Source organism: Castanea sativa, chromosome 11, assembly GCF_040712315.1.
Source record: "Castanea sativa cultivar Marrone di Chiusa Pesio chromosome 11, ASM4071231v1".
In the NCBI taxonomy this organism is placed as follows: domain Eukaryota; kingdom Viridiplantae; phylum Streptophyta; class Magnoliopsida; order Fagales; family Fagaceae; genus Castanea; species Castanea sativa.
In genome coordinates, this window is record NC_134023.1 from 67,597,906 (window position 1) to 67,618,103 (window position 20,198).

General features: G+C 34.4%; 1 protein-coding gene and 1 long non-coding RNA gene across 4 annotated transcripts in view; one reads left to right on the top strand and one right to left on the bottom strand.

The window, feature by feature from the left end:
* Positions 1-19,814, bottom strand: part of LOC142617791 (putative disease resistance protein RGA1) — a 75,872-nt gene extending 56,058 nt beyond the window's left edge. The window contains exon 1 of the mRNA XM_075790760.1: positions 16,158-19,814. Coding sequence (XP_075646875.1) covers positions 16,219-19,734 — 3,516 coding nt within the window. The 5' untranslated portion in view covers positions 19,735-19,814 and the 3' untranslated portion in view covers positions 16,158-16,218. The remainder of the gene's footprint in view (positions 1-16,157) is intronic.
* On the top strand, positions 80-4,849 carry LOC142617799 (uncharacterized). Of its 3 annotated transcripts, none has more exons than XR_012841047.1 (5): positions 80-300; positions 1,863-3,047; positions 3,146-3,206; positions 3,667-3,753; positions 4,430-4,849. It is a non-coding gene; the product is annotated as an uncharacterized LOC142617799 (long non-coding RNA). The 3 variants fall into 3 exon arrangements; XR_012841046.1 differs by lacking the exon at positions 80-300 and having other exon boundaries at positions 307-2,823; positions 2,959-3,047; XR_012841045.1 differs by lacking the exon at positions 80-300 and having other exon boundaries at positions 307-3,047.
* Positions 19,815-20,198: the final 384 nt, after the last annotated feature.

Below are 20,198 nucleotides of genomic sequence, written 5' to 3' on the forward strand. Positions count from 1 at the left end.
ATGAGATAATGATTAACAGTATAAGCTTTTTTAAGCACATGGCGTCGTTTACAAGTCCCACATACTGAACACGCTTTGCATTCCGGCGTCGTTTGTTCATTTGTTTAGTAGTTGCCCTTTTAGGCTTTTAAAAAACCCAACGCAAGCATATAGGGGTTCAGATATACAAGTTTGGAAATCTGAAAATTTCTTATCATTTCTTCTCTTCTCTTCCCCTTCTCCCATCATTCCACATTCCAGTGAACATGGCCTACGGCGTTCACCTTTTTGTTTCACATATCAGGATGGTCCTCCTTTTTGGTAGATTACTATGCATCCTAGATTATTGAGATAAGTATTTTTTATTGGATCAACCTGGCTTTGGAAAACAGTACTACATCATAATCTTTAATGATGATTTGATGTATTATTGTTGTTGATGCTGTTGTCTTTAGTGTTATTATTGTTTTGGGTTGCATCTCAACAGCAAAACGAAGCCTGTTGTGATTAACTGGGCTTGCTTAGTGGTAACTGGAAGACCAGAGGATAATTTATTAACTTTTTTTCTTTTTGAAGTTACAGAAGAAACCTGCCTTGGATGGACCATAGGAGATTTAGTTATGTATTATTTATAATTTTGAAATTATATTTTACATTGATTGCTATTTTGTTTAGCACCTGGGATTTTAATGGTTTGCTACATGTTGTATCTATTTTGTTTAAACCTGTGTCTACATTTATGCAACCTAAACAGGGAGTAGGGTATTATTATGTATCTAAATGTAGCATTCTAATCATAAATTACTAATTAGTGTACACAAATAAGCTTATAAGTTATAAGCTCATGTCCTTGTTTTTTAAATTTAAGTGTGGAAAGAAAAAAAGAACGTGTTAAATTACTGATTGCTCCAAAAAGCTTAAGCTTAAGCTTAAGCTATTGAGATATGATAAATTTTATCATTTAACCATATACTTTTAACAACATGAATAAAATAAGACCTAGAAAAGAGAATATACCCTTTCACTTGACTATGTTGATACCATCTCTACCAACACCTTGACCACACAGATTGGAATACCACCCCTCGTCTTCACAACTTACATCTTACTCTTGTTCTTAGCACTCTTAGGAACCAATAATCTGCAACTGCCAGCACCTCCAAGACGTTTTTGCCTGTAATTCAGACATCTGCATTTCATATCCCCTTCTTGCCAGATTATACCCGAAGCACCAGTGTAACCCTATGTCACTAAGGATGTTATGGTACTAGTGGTACTTTCCTGTTTGCTTTTCACTAAGGCCTCCCAAGTTTCCCTATTGAACATGCTCCTTTCTTGCTTCGGTTTATTATTATTATTATTATTATTATTGGTTAGAAATCATAATGCTACTACCTGAACCCCTCCCTTCCCTGTACCCCAAGCACGTATCTGCTTGGGAGGTACCAATCCGCATAAGAGGCCGTTGGTTGCTACATTGTGCATTTCAAGTGTCCCATATCTGTATTCTGTGCCAGGAACTGATATAATCATCCACAAAATTACAAATTGCTTACCTCACTGAAGGCGAGCATAGCAAATTAACATTTTCTTAAACAATGTGACAATTTTGTTCTCTCACACTCTTTTGTGCTTGTTTTTCTGAGTCTCTGTGGTTTATTTTCTGGCTTTATCGATAAGTATAGGTGGGGCACAACTGGTCTATTTCTTTTCTTTTTTTTTTGTGGCAGTTGTATTATTGATGTTCCTAGAGTTGCTGTCAGAATGGCTTCTAGTCAATGCTGTTCCAAGAATTATACACCTTTTGTTTGTAATTTACTTCCATCTAGGAGAGGGTTAGCTTTATGACTCCTTTAATGGGTAGAATGTTTGTTGTGTTCCAGCATAAGGTCAAGCCAGGCTCATACACTTGGAGACATCACAGGCCCCCTCCACGAAGATCTGGTTTTGTGGATGACCTGTTTGATATGTTCAACTCCATTGAAGAATTAACAGCCTCCAAGATAGCTCTTGACCCCATGGAAGAATTAACATCCTTGGAGATGGCTCTTTTATTAAGGGATCTGATTCTGGACACATCTGACTCATCAAGTGATGAAGAAGATTTTTATAGCCCATGAGCTACTAGATATAGCCAGTTGTGATCATGTTGATTGTCCGTGGGGATTTTCTAAACATTGCCATGTTGGCATTTTGTCAGCCTACTACTCTTTGCATCAGCAGAAAGACTTGCTTGTAGTTTTTGAACTCTATATTATGACAAGATACTATTATTTATAATTGATATCTTGGTTTCCCTGCTGGGGTTAGATTGTTTCTGCTTGGGATGATTATTGGCATTATCCAATGTTGATGTCAATAAGCCTGGAAGTGTAGGTTCTTTGGTAGATATTTGATTGCTGGAGCACATAATAATTTTATGTTTGTCATCAATGGTGCTCAGTTTCCTTGGATACTTTGTAAGCAAAGAACTTTCTTATAGTTTGAGATGTACATTTCAATTTCCTGTTTGAAGGTTTTCCTTTTACACATTATCTCTTTTTAGTGAGTTTATACTCCTTACAGTTTGATATTTTAAGACATTTGACAAACATGGCCAGTGAAGTGATTACCACTGTGGTGTATAATGTTATATTTGTTATATTTCTTTCCCATGAGTGGAAGAGGGGTTACTAAGCTTGTTGAGCTTCTTTTTAAAAACCTTCAGTAAAGGGTTCTGTGGACTTGCTTTATGAAGTGGTTTGTTTGCAAATACGGGTTGTTACAGAAGGCTCATCTTTGTGACTTGTATGTCATGTTACAAATGTACTCATTGTCTGTGCTGCATCATTTTTCTCTATACAGGTTTATGAGCCTTCTCAGCTTGAAAGTATATGCATCTGCTTTTTATTTCCCCTATTTTGGTTATGGCAGTTGCATGCAATGTAATAAGTTTAGAGCCTCATTAGGTTTTTCTGCGTGGATGTTCTCTTATTGCAGCATGCATATCGAGATGGCCGTCTAGAGGAGGTAGTTCTACGTCATCTTGGGTCTGAAGATGGAGAAACTGTGATAGCTAAAAATATTAGGTTTTGTCTGTACCTTTTGTTGTTATTCTACTCGGTCCATTTTTTTTCCCTTAAAGAATTTCATACTCCCATGCTCACTGAGTTTTGGTTATTGCCAGGCTGTCAGAGTTCCTTGGTAACATGCGTATAAGGTGAACAGATGCTGTTTTATAGTCTAGAGTAAGTATGAAGTTATGACTTGGATTCTGCTTTCTGTACAAGTATTTGTACATTGGGACTTGACATGTGGATTAATTTTTGGATGTTCCTTAATTTTAGGAAATTTTTTATTCCAACAAGAGCTCAAACTAGTAAATAAAGGTAAATCTGTATACTGTGTACCTGTTGTGCAAGGGTTTTACCTGAACTCTACTTGGAATGCATTAGCAGTCATTGACATGCTAGGTATATTGAGCAAAAAATATCAGTCTTTGACAAATAATGGCTTTGTTGGCCATCAGGAAAGTTTTCAATGATGGCATGCTCTCGTACTCACTGAATCTAAAGGATTGTCTTGATGGTTATGAACTAATAGTACCACCTTAGCACTGTGGTTTTGCCAAAAAACTGGTTATCAGTTGCACCAGTTTCATCAATTGCAAAAAATCTCTAATTGCTTGAACCTGTATTCATATTGCAGGATATCTAATGATATGGAGAAATCATGCGCTACTTCAATTGCTGAGTTCTTTTCAAATGCCAGTGTGGCACTCCAGTTGTTTTTGAGGTATGATGCAATAGAGATATTTATATACTTTTCTAAGATTTGTGTAAGTTGATGGTTGCTCAGTTGGACCCCAGAAGTGACCTTCAATGTCTCTTTGCTTTACAAATATATATTTTGGTTCCATTGCCACTGCTTCCTAGTTGTATTTTATTCACCTTTCAATGGTGAGATGTTTGATTCTACCTGTTATGGGTGTTGGGAATTTTAGGTTTCATTATTTTTTTGGTCCAACAAAGTGATTTAGAGGTTGGGTTTTGGTGCAATGTCAAGTGCCTTACACAAAAAGTAACAAGTTGTGGGTTTGACCTTGGTATTTGACTTGATGTTTGGTTCTTATTTCTAAGTTTATATTGTTAACTTGGATTGGCATGGAACTATTGGGCGATTCTTTCAACTCGCGCCAAATGAAATTTGCAGTGATAGCTTATTATAGGTCATAAGCTTTTGTTAGGATTTACATTTCCCGTACAAATCAGGTTTCAAGATTCTTCTACAAATCTGTGAATCCTAGGAATTCTTTCTCCATGTCACTTCTTTTTAATTAATTTATGATTAAAAAAAATGACAGGAAAAAGTCAAGATGAAGAAATTGTTATATTTTATATTTTTTATATTTTTTTATGTAACATTTTTTAGTCACTTTCTCTGAACCTCTCAATGCTATCATAAACTCCAGGTTTTATTGCTGGAGGGGACCAGAACATGGAGTGTTGGGCATGATATACTATTTATCAAGGTGCATCTTCTATCAAAGTAATAAAAATCATCATGCATTCAATGGGTATGTTTGAGAGAGTTCTCATCAGCTGTCTATTTATGGGATAATGATTTTTAGTAATGGACGTGCAAATAGCCGTGCTGTTACCTAGCTGTATGGTTCCCTCACCAACAGTGATATATTTGGAACTGTTTATATAATTGTTTTTTCTGGCTTCCATTCTTGTCAATATGGAGCTGTGATGACATGTTCTGGGCAACATTGTCTGAGGTCTTTTGTATTCTAATCTGATTTTTCCTGCTGTTTGAGGACATTGCATCTTGCGGGATGTAAATGGGGTTAAGAGCTCCCTAAAATCAATAGCGTTTACAGACACTTATATCACTTGTTATACATGAAAGATTAGCTTCCTCTCTCGTCCTCTCCCTGCTTACTAGCTCAAAAATGGCAAGAGTTTTAAAATGAACGTTTCAGTGCAAAATGTAATAAAAACTTTAGCCTTTTTAATTGTATAATTCTAGTCATGAAAAATATATGAATGGAGATTAAACTCTTGAGTCTTGATAAATGTATAATTTAGGCAAAAATATTCTTTTCGGCTTGAAATATAATCTAGCTAGGATTTTACATTTCAAATTTGCCCATAAAATTTATAATGTCCCTCATCTCTGTTTTGGTTATGTTTTCCATCTGTCTGTTGAACGAAACGCATAGCTTGGGAATCAAAATAGAAACCAGACAATTTTTTTAGAAATGAAAACTTCATCTTTGTAATATGATTTTTTTTTTAAAACATGTAAAAGAAATTAACAAGATTTCATGAAAACACCAGATGTAGAACATTTTAACTCTGTGGACAGAAATAAAAGCTTTTAAATCTTAAGAATGAGAATCAAAGTAGAAAGTGAGATAATCAATTAAAACCTCCAGGTGCCATTGGTTTACAGGCTGCTTCCTTACATAGGAATCTTGAGTTGATTAGAATTGTGAAGGTGACAAGTGCATATGTAATAGTCGCAAAAGACTTGAAATGTGCTTGTTTGTGCCTTCAAAATGCTATCAATTTGTAGTTTCACAATTCGATCTTATTAGCCCAATCTATTATACATAAAAAAAAAAAAAAAAAAAAACTTTAATTGGGGGCTGCTTTAAGATATTACACTTTAATTAACATTGTTTTGAAAGCTATACTATAGGCCAGATATTACAAATACAAACCTTGTGAAATATTTGAAAGTTAGAATCCTCTTGACCTTAAAATCCGACGCTGTTGTGAAACAATGTATAACTTGCTGCAATTTGCCGAAACCATTTAGGCAACATCACTCATGCATGGACTAAGAATCTGGGATCGATGTAAAAGGTGATCCTTTTTGGGCTGAAGCCGAAGCGACACTCTTGGTTGTTTCTAGTGCATTATATGCTGGTTTGGAGTTTGGACTACATCATTTTTGTTGAAGGCAACACCCTAAATGTTATTGGATCCACTCAAAATTATCCATTCAAAAGGTTATTGGATCCATTCATATTATTCAGCAAAAAATATATATATATATATATATATATATACACACGCACACACATACATACATACTAGCCATAGAAGAGACTAAACCGTCTGCCAACTTTTATGCCATTAACAATTAACCATTCTCTAAATCAAATTGAAAATATACACACCATAACCATACTTTGCAAAATCACAAGCAACATAGGCTGTACAAACTAACATAGAAATTACACAAGTGTGCATGGTCAGAATAGAAATTCTATGAGTTACTCGCTATCAGTAAAATCTGCATTGATTAGATTATCACCATTTGGTTGTTTTTCCGTTTAATCTAAATGACCCAAGTGTAGTGCCAGAAGCAACCCAACACTGAGTTGGCTGGACTGGCTATAGATTGACTATTGCGGGAAAGGTTATCCGAATAGCACTCCCGCATAAGATTTATTTATAAAAATATTATGCCTTTAGAAAGATCTCACACACAAATATTATGAAGGAAAAAAAAATCCCTAAAGAAAAATAGCCAACCACAAATAAGAGAGAACATTAAAGATTTACGTGGTTCGGCCTTTGGCTTGCATCCACGGGCGACGACAAGGAAAAAGTTTCACTAACAAATATGGAGAGTACAAAGGTGGTGTAAAACCACTCTCACAAACCCAAACCCCATTACACCCAAATAACTCTATATCACAGAGTTCTCTCTCAACTCTTAATATGATTCAAGGCTAAACAATAGTTGTCGTCCATGCAAAGAGGTCAATCCGAAAAAAGCTAACAGACAACCCAATTCAAAGTCACATGATTCACATCAACATTGACTATCCCAGTTACATAATTACTTGATTCAGGACAACCATTGCATCATTACTCTCTCCTCGCTTAATTACTGAAAAATGTTAAGAGTTTCAATTGAACAATTAGATGTAAAAGATAATAAAAACATTAATCTTTCGTACTTGTATAAAATTCTAGACATGAAAATAATATGAACGTAGATAATTTAAAGTTCTAACTAATATATAATTTTTGGCAAAAAAAAAAAAAATTCTTTAAAGTCTTGAAATATAATCTATATTTTATTCCTTTTGCTTAAAATATAAGAGGTTTTATTCCAGTTCTTGAAAATTTATAATGCCCATCTATCTATTTTTGTTATATTTTTTGTTTATGTGTAACACAATGCATATTTTAGGGATCAAAATAGAATCAAGACTATTTTAGGAATGAATGAAAGTTTATCTTTGAAATATGCTTTCAATTTTTTTTTTCGTCCTTTAATAATAATAAAAAAAGATTGGAGGAAAATACCAATTGAAGAACATTTGAATTGTTTATGGAAGAATGAGAATGAAGATAAAACTTTAACTCATAATGAATTATCTCCAATGTTCTTTCTATTCTAATGCTTGAGATATAGCATAAACAACAATAGAGACCTGCAGATGACAACCCCTCTGTACCATTGGTTTCACAGGCTTCTCCTTTCATAGAAATCTTAAGCTCATAAAAATTGAGAGGGTGACAAGTGCATAGGCAATATTGGCAAAAGACTTTGAAATTTGCCTTGCTTGTGCCATAGAAGAGACTAAACCTCCTGCCTATGCCATTAAAAACTACCCATTCTCAAAATCACATTTGAAAATATACACATCATACTTCCCAAAATCACAAATCAACATAGCCGGTACAAACTAACATAAAAATTAAAAAAATATGCAAGTATACATGGTCAGAATTGAAGTTCTAAGAGTTGCTCACTATTTATGAAATTTGCATTGATCATATCATTGCCATTAACTTTTTTCCAATTGATCCCGAGTGTAATAGCAGAAGCAACCCAACACCGAGTTGGCTAGGTTGACTATAGATTGACTGTTGCAAGAAAGAGTATTCAGATGGCACTCATGGATAAGTTTTATTTATAAAAATATTATGGTTTTAGAAAGATCTAACAAATAATTATTATGAGCAAAAAAAAAAAAAAAAAGAATGAAAGAGAAATAGACAACCACACACGAAAGAACACCAAGAATTTACGTGGTTCGGCCTTCGGCCTACATCCACGGGCAGTGACAAGAAGAGAGTTTCACTAACAAATACAGAGAGTACAAAGGTGGTGTAGATCCACTCTCACAAACCCAAACCCCAATACACCCAAATAACTCTATATCAAAGAGTTCTCTCTCAACTCTAACATAATTCAAGGCTAAACAATAGTTGCCGTCCATGCAAAGAAGTCAATCAGAAAAAAGCTAATAGACAATCCAATTCAAATTCATATCAACATTGACTACCACAGTTACATAATTTCTTGATTCAGGACAGCCATTCCTTCTTTAATGGCTTGGGTAGATCCACCAGAGATGGTATCCTTGATCTTATTCACTTTAGCCTCTACATTCTCCTTGTCTAGCTAGGAACATTGTCTCCTAGCTCTTTTAGTTGCTTCTAGTATGGTACAAAACTGAGTTAGCTTGGTTCTTTGTGTCTATGGCATCCCTCTTTTCCTTGTCTTCCTTTTGCAAAATTTTCAACTTCGTTAACCATCCTATCCATCTGCAAAATTTTTATTTTGTACATACAAACATGGGGTTTAGTAACATAATTAGGTTACTAATATAAAATGTGAACGTTTCCATTTATTTTTATTTATTTATTAATCGAAAAACATAGATGCTAGAAATGCTAAGATTTCAAAAAGAAAAGAAAGATACAGGTTCTTTGTAGAACATGGTAGCATCATTGAAATGGGTAATTAAAAAGAAAAAGAAAAAAGAAGCTCCTTGTGCCACAATATAAATTATAAGAAAAAAAATTGAAGTTACAAAAATGAGGAAATTAAAGCATTTTTCAGTCTATAACAAATTAGAACATAAACAAGGGCGGGCAGGGGGTAGGGTTTTGGGGGGGGGGGGGCGGGGGGAAGGAAATTTGTAGCCACTGCCAATGGCTATGGTTCTAGACCAATATAAGAAAGCAGCACATTCCACAAATGGTCTAAATTTTTCTTTATATATATATATATATAGTTATTTATCAAATAGACAAATTAGTTATAGTTAGCTAAGATAGTTTGGGTTTCAGGCTTATTCAAACTCATTCTAATAATATCTCTAGCCACAACATTTTCAACCACCAGATTCTAATTCATGCCTTCTGTTAATAACTAAAATTTGCTATATCTAGTTTGAGTAAAAACCAAATTCTCTTCAAAACAACAGTTTTTGCAAATACATACCTCATCACTTTGTGTGATGGTGCTAGCACCAGTTTTGTTGTCTAAGCAAAAGCTTCCAAGGGATTTGTTGTCCCTCATGAACTCTCTCTCACCCTTTTTTCAGAGAGATAAATACCTCTCTCTCACCCTTATAGACATTAATCTCTTCACTGGTCTATCCATCTACTGCGTTGGAGAACAACTCTGATTTGGAAGTTGGTGAAGTTGTCTTCCTTGGGATATTTTTTGTCATTAGACAACCCAAAGTTTCAAGTCTTTCTACGGTGAGACATCCAAGAGCACAATGTCAATAACTTCTCCAGCTAAAAAACACCAGTCTAGAAATAAAAGAGACAAAAATAAGTATTGATGCCTCAACAGTTAGTGCAAGTTCCAATAAGTATTAAAATAGACAATATCAGAAATCGAGAGCTCTACTTGTTTTTTTATGTGAAGAAAAATAGAATGATCCCAAAACAAGAAAATCACCTTAGCTGTTGACTTGTTGCACTTGTTCATGTGGTTCTGAATATGCCTTGATATATACACATTCTTTCATTTTGCGTTTCCAATTCAATCTACATCCAATTCAAAAGTGATTAGAGTCAAAAACATTACAATTTGAGTTACTATAAGGATTAGGATTGTTAATTAACATTTTTGTAGTATATGTATATATGAAAACATTATGATTTGAGTAGAGTAAGGCCAACCCTCCCCTTTTTGTTGTTGACTTTGGAATATTTATTAGACTTTTTTGTTTGATTTGGAAGCAAATTGATTAACTCAAGCACCATAGTATTGATAAGCACAAATTAGAAATCCCAATGCGAGTAGGATTACCTCATCAATATCTTTGAAGTAAAGCTTTGTATCTCTTAAGGAAGTTTCAACTGGTGCTCAAAGCCAATGAGAAAGTTAATTGCAGTTGTAGTCCAGTGAACTTAAGCAGGCAAGTAGACTACCAGACGACAGAAAAAGTGAGTTCAAAATCAAAAGAAAGAAAACTGAAGTGATGGAGATAAAACAAATACAGTGATATTACAAAAAAAGAACTATGCATTTGATGTGAGAATTCAATTGGTTAACTCTAAATTTTCATATTATTGATCCTATCTTTGTATCCAAATAGCGTGCTTAAAGTAAAATCCATCACAGCACTTTTGCATGTCCAAACTAAGTTATTTGTACAATAAACAAAAATCAGACATAATATAAGAACCCAAAAACCACACTGGATATTGTTGTTCGTTGATGAAAAGAGGTAGTAATAATAAAGTGTTAAAGCTAACAAAATAACAAATACCTGAACATAAAACAGCTTCGTAGAGGGTAGTTGTTAATAATGATCATTCACCAGAATGTTATTGATATTACTCTGTTTATTCAAAATCAAGAACATAAACAAAGAAGTGTCATTTTGTAGTTTATATAAAGGCAGAAATCATTGGAATGAACAAACAAATGTGAATCACATCTAGAATGAAATTTGTATGCAAAGGGAAAAAAGAATGAAACACAAAAAAAGATAATCACCTAAGCCATGGACTCGTTGTACTTGTTCCTAAGGTTCTGAACCAATTCAAATTCACATCAACATTGACTACCACAGTTACATAATTTCTTGATTCATGACAGCCATTGCATCTTTAATGACTTGGGTAGAACCACCAATGATGGCATCCATGACCTCGTTCACTTTAGCCTCTACATTCTCCTTGTCTAGCTAGGAACATTGTCTCCCAGCTGTTTTAGTTGCTTCCAATTTGGTACAAAACTGGGTCAGCTTGATTCTTTGTGTCTATGGCATCCCTCTTTTCCTTGGTCTTCCTTTTGCAAAATTTTCAGCTTCTTTAACCTTCCTATCCACCTACAACATTTTTAATTTGTACATAGAAACATGAGGTATAGTAATATAATTAGGTTAGGTTTACAGGTACTAATAAAAAAAAAAGTGAACGTTTCCATTTTTTTTGTCTTTTTAAAATTGAAAAACATATATGCTTGAAATGCTGAGTTTTCAAAAAGAAAAGAAAGATGTAGGTTCTTTGTAGAACATGGTAACGTCATTGAAAGAGGTAATAAATATAAAAACAAGAAGCTCCTTGTGCTACAATATAAATTATAAGGAAAAAAAAATTGAAGTTAAAAAAAACAAAGAAATAAAAGCATTTTTCAGTCTACACACTAATTAGAACATAAACAGGAGGGGGGGGGGGGGCAGGGGGGATTCGCAGCCACTGCCAATGGTTATGGTTCTAGAACTATAATATAAGAAAGCATCATATTCCACTAGTGGTCTAAATTTTTCTTGATATATGATTAGTTATTTCTCAAATAGATAAATAGATTACAGTTAGCTAAGATATTGGGTTTTAGGCTTATTCAAAATCATTCTAATAATATCTCTAGCCAAAATGTACTCAACCACCAGATTCTAATTTATGCCTTCTGTTAAGAACTAAGACTTGCTATATCTAGTTTGAGCAAAATCCAAATTCTCTTAAAAAATTTTTGCAAATACATACCCCATCACTTGACATGGTGCTAGCATTGGTTGTCCCTGACAAACTCTCTCTCACCCTTTTTTCAGAGAGATAAATACCTCTCTCTCACCTTGATAGACATTAATCTCTTCACTGGTCTGTCCATCTTCTGTGGTGGAGAACACCTCTGATTTGGAAGTTGGTGAAGTTGACACCACCCAAAGTTTCAAGTCCTTCTATGGTGAGACATCCAAGAGCACAATGTCATTAACTTCTCCAGCAATAAAACACCAGCCGGGAAATAAAAGTAACAAAAAAATAGTAAGTTGAATTACATAATAACAAGAAAGGACAAACCTGAACTACAGCCCCAAGAACAAAAACTTCATCCACATTTTTCATCTCCTAAACAGCTGGGATACAAGTTGAATTACATCAATATCTTTGAAGGAAAGCTTTGCATCTCTCATGGAAGTTTCAACTGGTGCTGAAAGCTTATGAGTTGTAATCCAGTGAACTTAAGCAGGCAATTAGACTACCAAATGAGAGAAAAAGAGAGTTCAAAATCAAAAGAAAGAAAACTGAAGTAATGGAGATAAAAAAAAATAGTCATATTACATATGACTACTAAAAAGGCATACCTGTCTAACAAATCTGAACACAGTTCTTCAAATTTGACACTAGTCAGTGTGGTGTCAATGTGTTTTGGGCCATCTGAATGGCGATAATGAAAGGTAGACTGGAAAATCAAATGTTTTTTCTCTGTGATTATGGCAAAGAGAGAGAGATCAACTTAAAGAAAGAAGGCATAGAAACAGCCACATACCTAATATTATTGGTCTAAGTAAGAGATGACAGCTCCATCTTTGCTTTCTCAGCAGTCTCTATGAGATGTTGTAGAGCTTACCTGTCATTCAGAAGATCTATGCCTTCATCTTTCTTAAAGTTTATTCTCTATTTAAAATTATAGAATGTAAGGGTGTAATTTAGTAACATATAACAATAAATCAGAAAACAAAGAATATAAGGTAATGAGCTACTAATATCTCTTGTTTCAAACTTGTTGAAATCATCACCTCCTAGATGAGTATCAGCCAAGGTAGAACGTACCTCAAATACTTCATCTCCAGCCTCAAGAACTGCATAGGAAAAACATAACAGAAGTATATAAGGTTCATTACCTATTCTTTATATATTTACATGTCACAACTTGAGATTCTTCAAATTTGATTATGATCAAACATAATATTTGATTACAAGCAAGTTTAATTGGTACCTTAGCTACATCAGCTTCTCAAATCCAGAAACTATCCAAGCAATACATCCCATCATCAGATTTCCACAGAAATTTCTTCAGATTATCTGATTCTGCTTGATAATTGGCATATTCTAGATGTTTAATCCCTATAAAATATTTCTCAAGATAGTTCTTATAATTAAGTTCATATGGATGCTTTAAAGTACAGTTATGTATATAGGTAAAAGGGTTCCAATTTGAAAAGCATTAAAAAAAAAAAAATTCATAACAAGCTTATTTTGTTATTGAAACAATTACACTAAGATAAATGTTTGCAATCAGCTTAGGTTTCACAGAGGGTGGCTGAAAAGTCTAAGAACCAATCACCCTGAAATTGAACTTTAACTGAAGATAGGCAGTAATCTTGTTGCTAACACCAAGGTACAGTCTTCATCTGCTTCAACCTATCAAAAATAAGTTTGAGAATTAACTTAAGGAAAAGGAAAAGATAGGAAAACAATACTATTTCTACTATCTTGCAATCAAATTTCGAAAAATTCAAAACAAGTGAACCATGTAACCTAATCTATGTAATAAGATATATAAAGATAGGAGTAAGATATGCACCTATTTATCTTGCATTTGCTGTAAATTCACTAAAAACTTTCTGTTTCCAAATTCAAAGTTCCTGCATACAGAATTCAATAACTGATAAATTCACTAAACCTGAAACGAAAAGGAAGAATGAAGAGAGCCAGTATTTGGTAAATTCAAAGTAAACTTAGAAAGGAGATGCACAAATGTAAGAAAGTAGTGGCGTTAAATCCCTCTGGTCAACTGACCAGATCTCAAGATTTTTTTTTCTCAATAATATTGGTGTTATGAAGCATCTACCTAAGTGAAAAACAATTTTTTTTTCCCTTCCCAGTTCCCAAAAAACAATTTACTGAGATAAAACTAAATAAAAATTTATAGTTGCATTGTAGAGAACATGATTTTTATTACTCATTTTATGATTCATATGGTTATAGAGTGAAGTGAGTTACAGAAACTAAAGCTACAAACTGAGAATTGTGGCCTACTTGTTTTACTTAAGAAATAAATATAGTGAGTTGAAATAATTACATGTTTAGGTTGAAAATTTTCAATAGCTTCATTAAAAAAGTTGTCAAATATCCAAGGAATCAGCTGCAAGAATAATGAAGCCATTCTTGAAAAGGAACAACTCTTCTGTTTACACCTAGTTGTGATCTTTATCCATGCCAAACTACCTGAAATAAGTTTTAGAACATAAGAAAATAAGCATATAAATGAAAGGAAAAAAAAAAGAAAAAGATTTTCCAACAATTTTTTCATTAAAGGCTTACATAATTGTAGTATTGACTCACTTTGGAGATCAGAAACTCTGGTCTGTTTTTATATTCCATACACTGCACAAAAATTATACTTCTAATTGAAGGAAAACATGAGGAATTTGGATAATTTATAAACAAAGAAAACTTAATTTAAAGGAGATGAATGGACCTGTAGTAATATTGGACCAGAACATCCTTCTAAAATACATTCAATTAAGGATTCAAGCAGTCTTGGACCATTTCCCACCAATTTCTGCCAGGAATCATTCCAAAAAAGTGAGGAAAAAAACATAAAACAAAGTTTCTAATATTATATTTCATGTCAGTTTGGTTTACAAAAAAAAGGACTACGCATTTGATGTGAGAATTCAATTGATTTTTTTTCTCCTCTTTCAAATGACAAACTATGTTATGTCTAACTCTATATTTTTATTTTATTGATCCTAACTTTTTATCCAAATATTGTGCATAAAGTAAAATCTATCACAGCACTTCTGCATGTCTAAACTCAAAATCAGAAGCCATACTTTAATCCAAACTAAGTTATCATTGTACAGTGAACAAAAACCAGCAATTATGTAAGAATCCAAAAAACCATATCTAGATATTTTGTTTGTTGATATAAATAGGAAGTAATAATAAAGAGTTGAAGCAAACAAAATAATAAATACCTGAATATAAAACCGCTTCCTAGATGGTCGTTGTCAAATAATGATCTCTCACCAGATGTTACCAAAATATCAACGAGTACCAGACTTCAATCTATTTAGTTGATGTTTCCAAAGAGCCGGAAGCAAAGCACCATTTCAGGCAGGAGACAGGAAAAGAAACAGCTCCGAAGAAAGAAATTGAGGTTCCCAATGCTTCCCTGGACCATCAAACAACAAGAGAGTGTAGCTTTTTTGAAAAAGTTAAGGGCTTGAAATTGAGTACTGCCTTCCCGAGTGTACTTCGCCTAAAGAATGCAACAGAAAAGTGTCATTTTATAATTTATATAAAGATAGAAATCAATACAATGAACAAACAAATGTGGATTTATGCATCTTCCCTCTTGGGTCCCCTCTTAATATAAGAATCATATCTAGAACGAACATTTTACGTGAGGGAAAAAAGAATGAACCCAAAACAAGATAATCACCTTAGCTGTTGACTTGTTGCACTTTTTCATATGGTTTTGAATATGCCCAGACACATGCACCTTCTTTCATTCTCATTCATTCTACATCTAATTTCAAAAGTGAGAAGAGTCAAAAAAATTGAGCAGTGAAAGGCCAATCCTCCCCTGTTCATTTGTTCCAATTGTTAAGACATTTTTTGATTGATTTGAAAGCAAATTGATTAACTCAAGCACCATTGTTTTGATAAACACAAATTGGAAATCCCAATGCTATTCCAAAAAATTCAATAATCATTAGATTATAAATGAATCTAACTGAATACCTTCGCAGCATCAACTTCCCAAATCTTGAAACTATCCAAGTGATTTATCCCATGACCATATTGCCCCAAAAACTTATTCAAAATCTTCACATAATTATCTCCATTAAGCTGTTAACAAAACACAAAGCATGTATTTTAAAAAAAATATTAACAATAACCCTTTAAACTAGAACTCTGAAGCAATATTCAACAGTTCGGTTGTCGAAATTCTCTGATGTTTTATTACCAAAAAACCTAAACAAAATAACAATTCAATTATACCAGAGCTGAATATATATATATATATATATATATATATATATATATATATAATATTGTTTCAATAAAGAATAGAATTTGAAAAAGTAACTGATTTTAATTAATTATATGGAAATCAACGAAATACAAATAATATAATTGTAAAAAGCTCAGTTTCTTTTGAAAGCATAGAATGCGTACCAAGTGAAAGAGGGGAGTGGTTGTTGCAGAAGACGAAGTAAAGCCGTTTGCTGCTGTGGTCTCAATACCCCCAATCAATTTCCAAATTAGGGAAATCCTTTTTGATTTTAGTTTTGTATTTTTCTGATAACTGAGGACACCACTGAATTTCCAGTTCTCGTAAAGACTTGAGACAAGCATCATCAGGTAGTGTTGTGAGTTTGGGACAGAACCGAATGGAAAGCGTTTCAAGTGAGATTGGAATCCTAATTGATTCGGGGAAAGTAATCAAATTGGGAAAGTCTTCAATCTGCAGCGACCGTAAAGAAGTGAGACAACTAATCTCAAGAAGTGATGTCAGATTAGGCTCGCATCTTTCAATCCCAAGATATTCAAGTGAGGTGAGCTCCGGCAAAGTCATTAAATTGGGACAGTTTGAAATGCGGAGCTCTTTTAGGGTGGAAATACATTGAAGACCCACAGGGAGAGACTTCAGTTTCGGAATGCCTCTGAAACGTAAATCACGGAGGCAAATGAGGCGTTGCCATTCCATGCCATCATCATGCATGTCTCTTAATGGATCGAACTCCTCACAATCGAAAATTGATAGCCAACAGAGGGAGGTGAGATTACGCACCGCTCCAGACATAGATGTTAGTCTAGGGCAATTCAAAATTTGTAGTCGCTTGAGAGAATATAGTGCCCACTCAGCCGGAAGAGACTCTATATCTTCTACAGAACCCAAACTCATATAATTTAATTTGGAGAGAGGAGAAGAAGAGGATAATGAAGAGGAGGAAGAGGGAACTAAAAAACTCATTGACATTGTCTCTTGCAAAGGCTTCAAACTGACATTCACTAAATCTAGAGATTCTTCGAGATTGGGAAACAGGGGCATGGAAGTCATTTTAGGGCAACTACCAATCCGCAAATAAGAAAGAAGAGGAAATAAAGGCAGTGAGTTATGAGACTGATCTTGTGGATGATCTGGTGTTGACGCAGATGTTGTTGCAACTAAATCCCTCCCTGTTCTCCCCCACCATCCCTTCAAATTAGGACATTCCCCTATTCCGAGTGACTTTAGAGATGGGAAGAACTGTGTTGATAATGCTGTGGATGAAGCAAACACCTCTTTACTTATATCATTGTCCGATATGTACTCCAAATCATCCATTCCAAAAAGGTATAGAGATTTTAAAGAGGAGAGATGAGATAATGGTGGCAGATATCGGCATCTCTCACAATTCTCTATCTTTAAATCAACAAGATTTGTGAGAGAAGAGACCCAACTTGAAAATTTCACACCCTTGTACTGATACACTTCCAAATATTTGAGATTTTGATGTGGGTGGAGTTCTTCTAATAACTTCACATCTTCATTATTATCTACTTGATCTCGATGATTCCAATTTAATATCAATTTTTCAAGATGTTGCTTCTCCCTTAAATTCACAACAATGGATTCTGAGTTAGATTCTTCCAACCGTTCCAAATGTGCGATCTCTAATGTTCCTCGCAGGTTGTTTAGATCCTTCAATTCGCCTAATCCACCAATGTGGGAGGAGGTGCTCACAATGAATAATGGTAATGTTTGAAGTGAAGTCATTTGCCCTAATCCACAAGGCATATGACTTAAATTATCACAACCATCATTATAAAGATGTTTGAGGCTAACCAATTCTCTAAACTTTTTGGGTAATTCTTTAAGACCTTCACAATCATTAAGTTTTAGTACTTGCAAATTCAACAATGTAGTAATTGAGTTAGGGAGAGTTTCAATATCCTTATTAAAAGAAACATCAAGATACTTTAGATGTATTAACTTCCCTATAGAATTTGGTATTGATGTAATCTGCAATGCATGTAAATCTAATGCATGCAAGCTCTTGAATCTCAAAATAATTGTATTCAACATTGACTCCTCCAAGGCACCAGAGAACACCTCATTAAATGTTAGAAGAAATGTACGTGGTTTGACCGCTTTAACCAACAAACTTAAAGCTTCCGTAAAAGATGGGTTAATTTCAAATGGACATGATACATGACGATTTTTTTCATTAATATCTTTGCCATCAAAACTAACAAGCTTGCACTCCTCGCCTATGATAGATTCTGCAAGATCATGAATTAAATCATGCATCTTGTATCTTAAGCCTTTGTAAGTCTCTACTTCTTCAAAGAAGGACCTCCAAAGTAAATCCTTGAAATACTCATCACCAACATCCTCTAATTGTTGGTTTTTGTTTGATGATTGGACAAACCCTTGTGCTATCCATAGTTGTATCACTGTTTCCTTATCCATCTCATAATCTTTGGGAAACAAAGAGCAATAAGTGAAACAACTCTTCAAATGTGATGGGAGATGATCATAGCTCAACTTTAAAATTGGTAAAATTTCACCCCCTTGAGTTACATTTGCTTCTATATTACTCTTCACGAATGACCATTCAGACTCTTTTTCCTTGAAGTATAACATATTTCCTATGGACTTTATAGCAAGCGGTACCCCTCGACACATGTTTACAATCTCCCCTCCAATTGTCACTAGTTTAGGATTGCTGGTCTCTTGCCCTTTTCTAAATGCCACTTGCCTAAATAAATCCCAAGACTGTTTTTTGGACAGACCTTTAAGAAAATATGGTGAAACTGTCTGTGTAATCTCTGCAACCAATCTATTACGAGTAGTTATTATAATCTTACTGCCTTTGGAACCACCCATTAAAAGACTTTTCAACTTAAGCCATTTTTCCCGATCTTCATTCCATATATCATCTAATACAAGTAAGTATTTCCTTCCATCAATTTTTTCACGAAGTTGACTTTGCAACTGATCTATTACAAGATTTCCAGATGAATTACCAGAAGTAGATGCTATTATCTTCTCAATAATTAATTTTAACTCAAAGACATCAGAGATGCACGCCCACATTTTTAACTGAAAACATTTTTGAACTTTCTCATCATTGTACACATATTGAGCGAGTGTAGTTTTCCCTAACCCCCCGATCCCCACAATTGGAATGACTGAAACATTCTCTTCTACATTAGAATCAAATAATTGGTCTATGGTCGCCTTTTTGTCCTCTTCCCTCCCAATAACTTCTTCTTCACGTACAAACGAGTGAGTTGGTTCCCTCTTCCTACTCACAACATTTGTCTCTGCATGGTATTCTTCCAAGCGGAAGTTTTTCCTATCTTCTGCTATCGCATTTAGTTTTTGCCTCATTGCCTTTATTTTACTACTCATCTTACCACGAAAAGCTAGTTGGTTTGACTTTGAAAAGAAAGTACGTACCTCTTTTGTGGCTTTATTCCCACTCCCCGCTCTTCGCCGCATAGCTTCAGTGGAAAACTCACTCAACAAGTCATCAGCATCATAAACTGCATCGTTGAGCTTTTGGAGCCAGTCCTTGACTTGATGGTCATGACTCTGTTTCTCCGCTGCATCCAGAAGTACAGCTTGAATTGTGGACACAGTGTTCTTGATTTTTTCAAGCTCACCTTTGACACCCCACAGTGATCCAATCTCTTGGAAAGTCTGAGAGCCCAGATTTTCAATCATTTTCTGTGCAAGACCAAAGAGGATTGCTTCGGCCATTTCTTGGTTGTAGCTGAAAGGAACGCTTAAAGAGAGAGAGGTATGCTAGCTAGAGGGTGGGTTAGAAGTGAATTGTGAGTAAAAGTAATACTGTAGTGAAGGGTGACCGAGTTTTAATGTAGGCAAACATCATCGATTTCATTATTTTTCATTTTTCATTTTCTTGGTACAATAATGCAAAGAAAAAGCAACCAATAGTCTCAAGAGCACATGTGTCACAATGTGACTGTTGGGCCTCGGGCCCCTTTTCCATCGAAAGAAAATAAGCGGGACCACCAAGCTGTAAATATAATGTGCCAGTCATACCGTCTTCTAATGGAGGAGAATCTCATTTATCAAAATAATATAATAACAATAATCGAGACCATGTCCAAAAAAACACCTTATAGAATTGGGCCCCTTCTGCAAAAAAGAAAAGAAAAGGTGAAGTGTGAGACATTTTCACATTCTAATGGAAGAGAGAG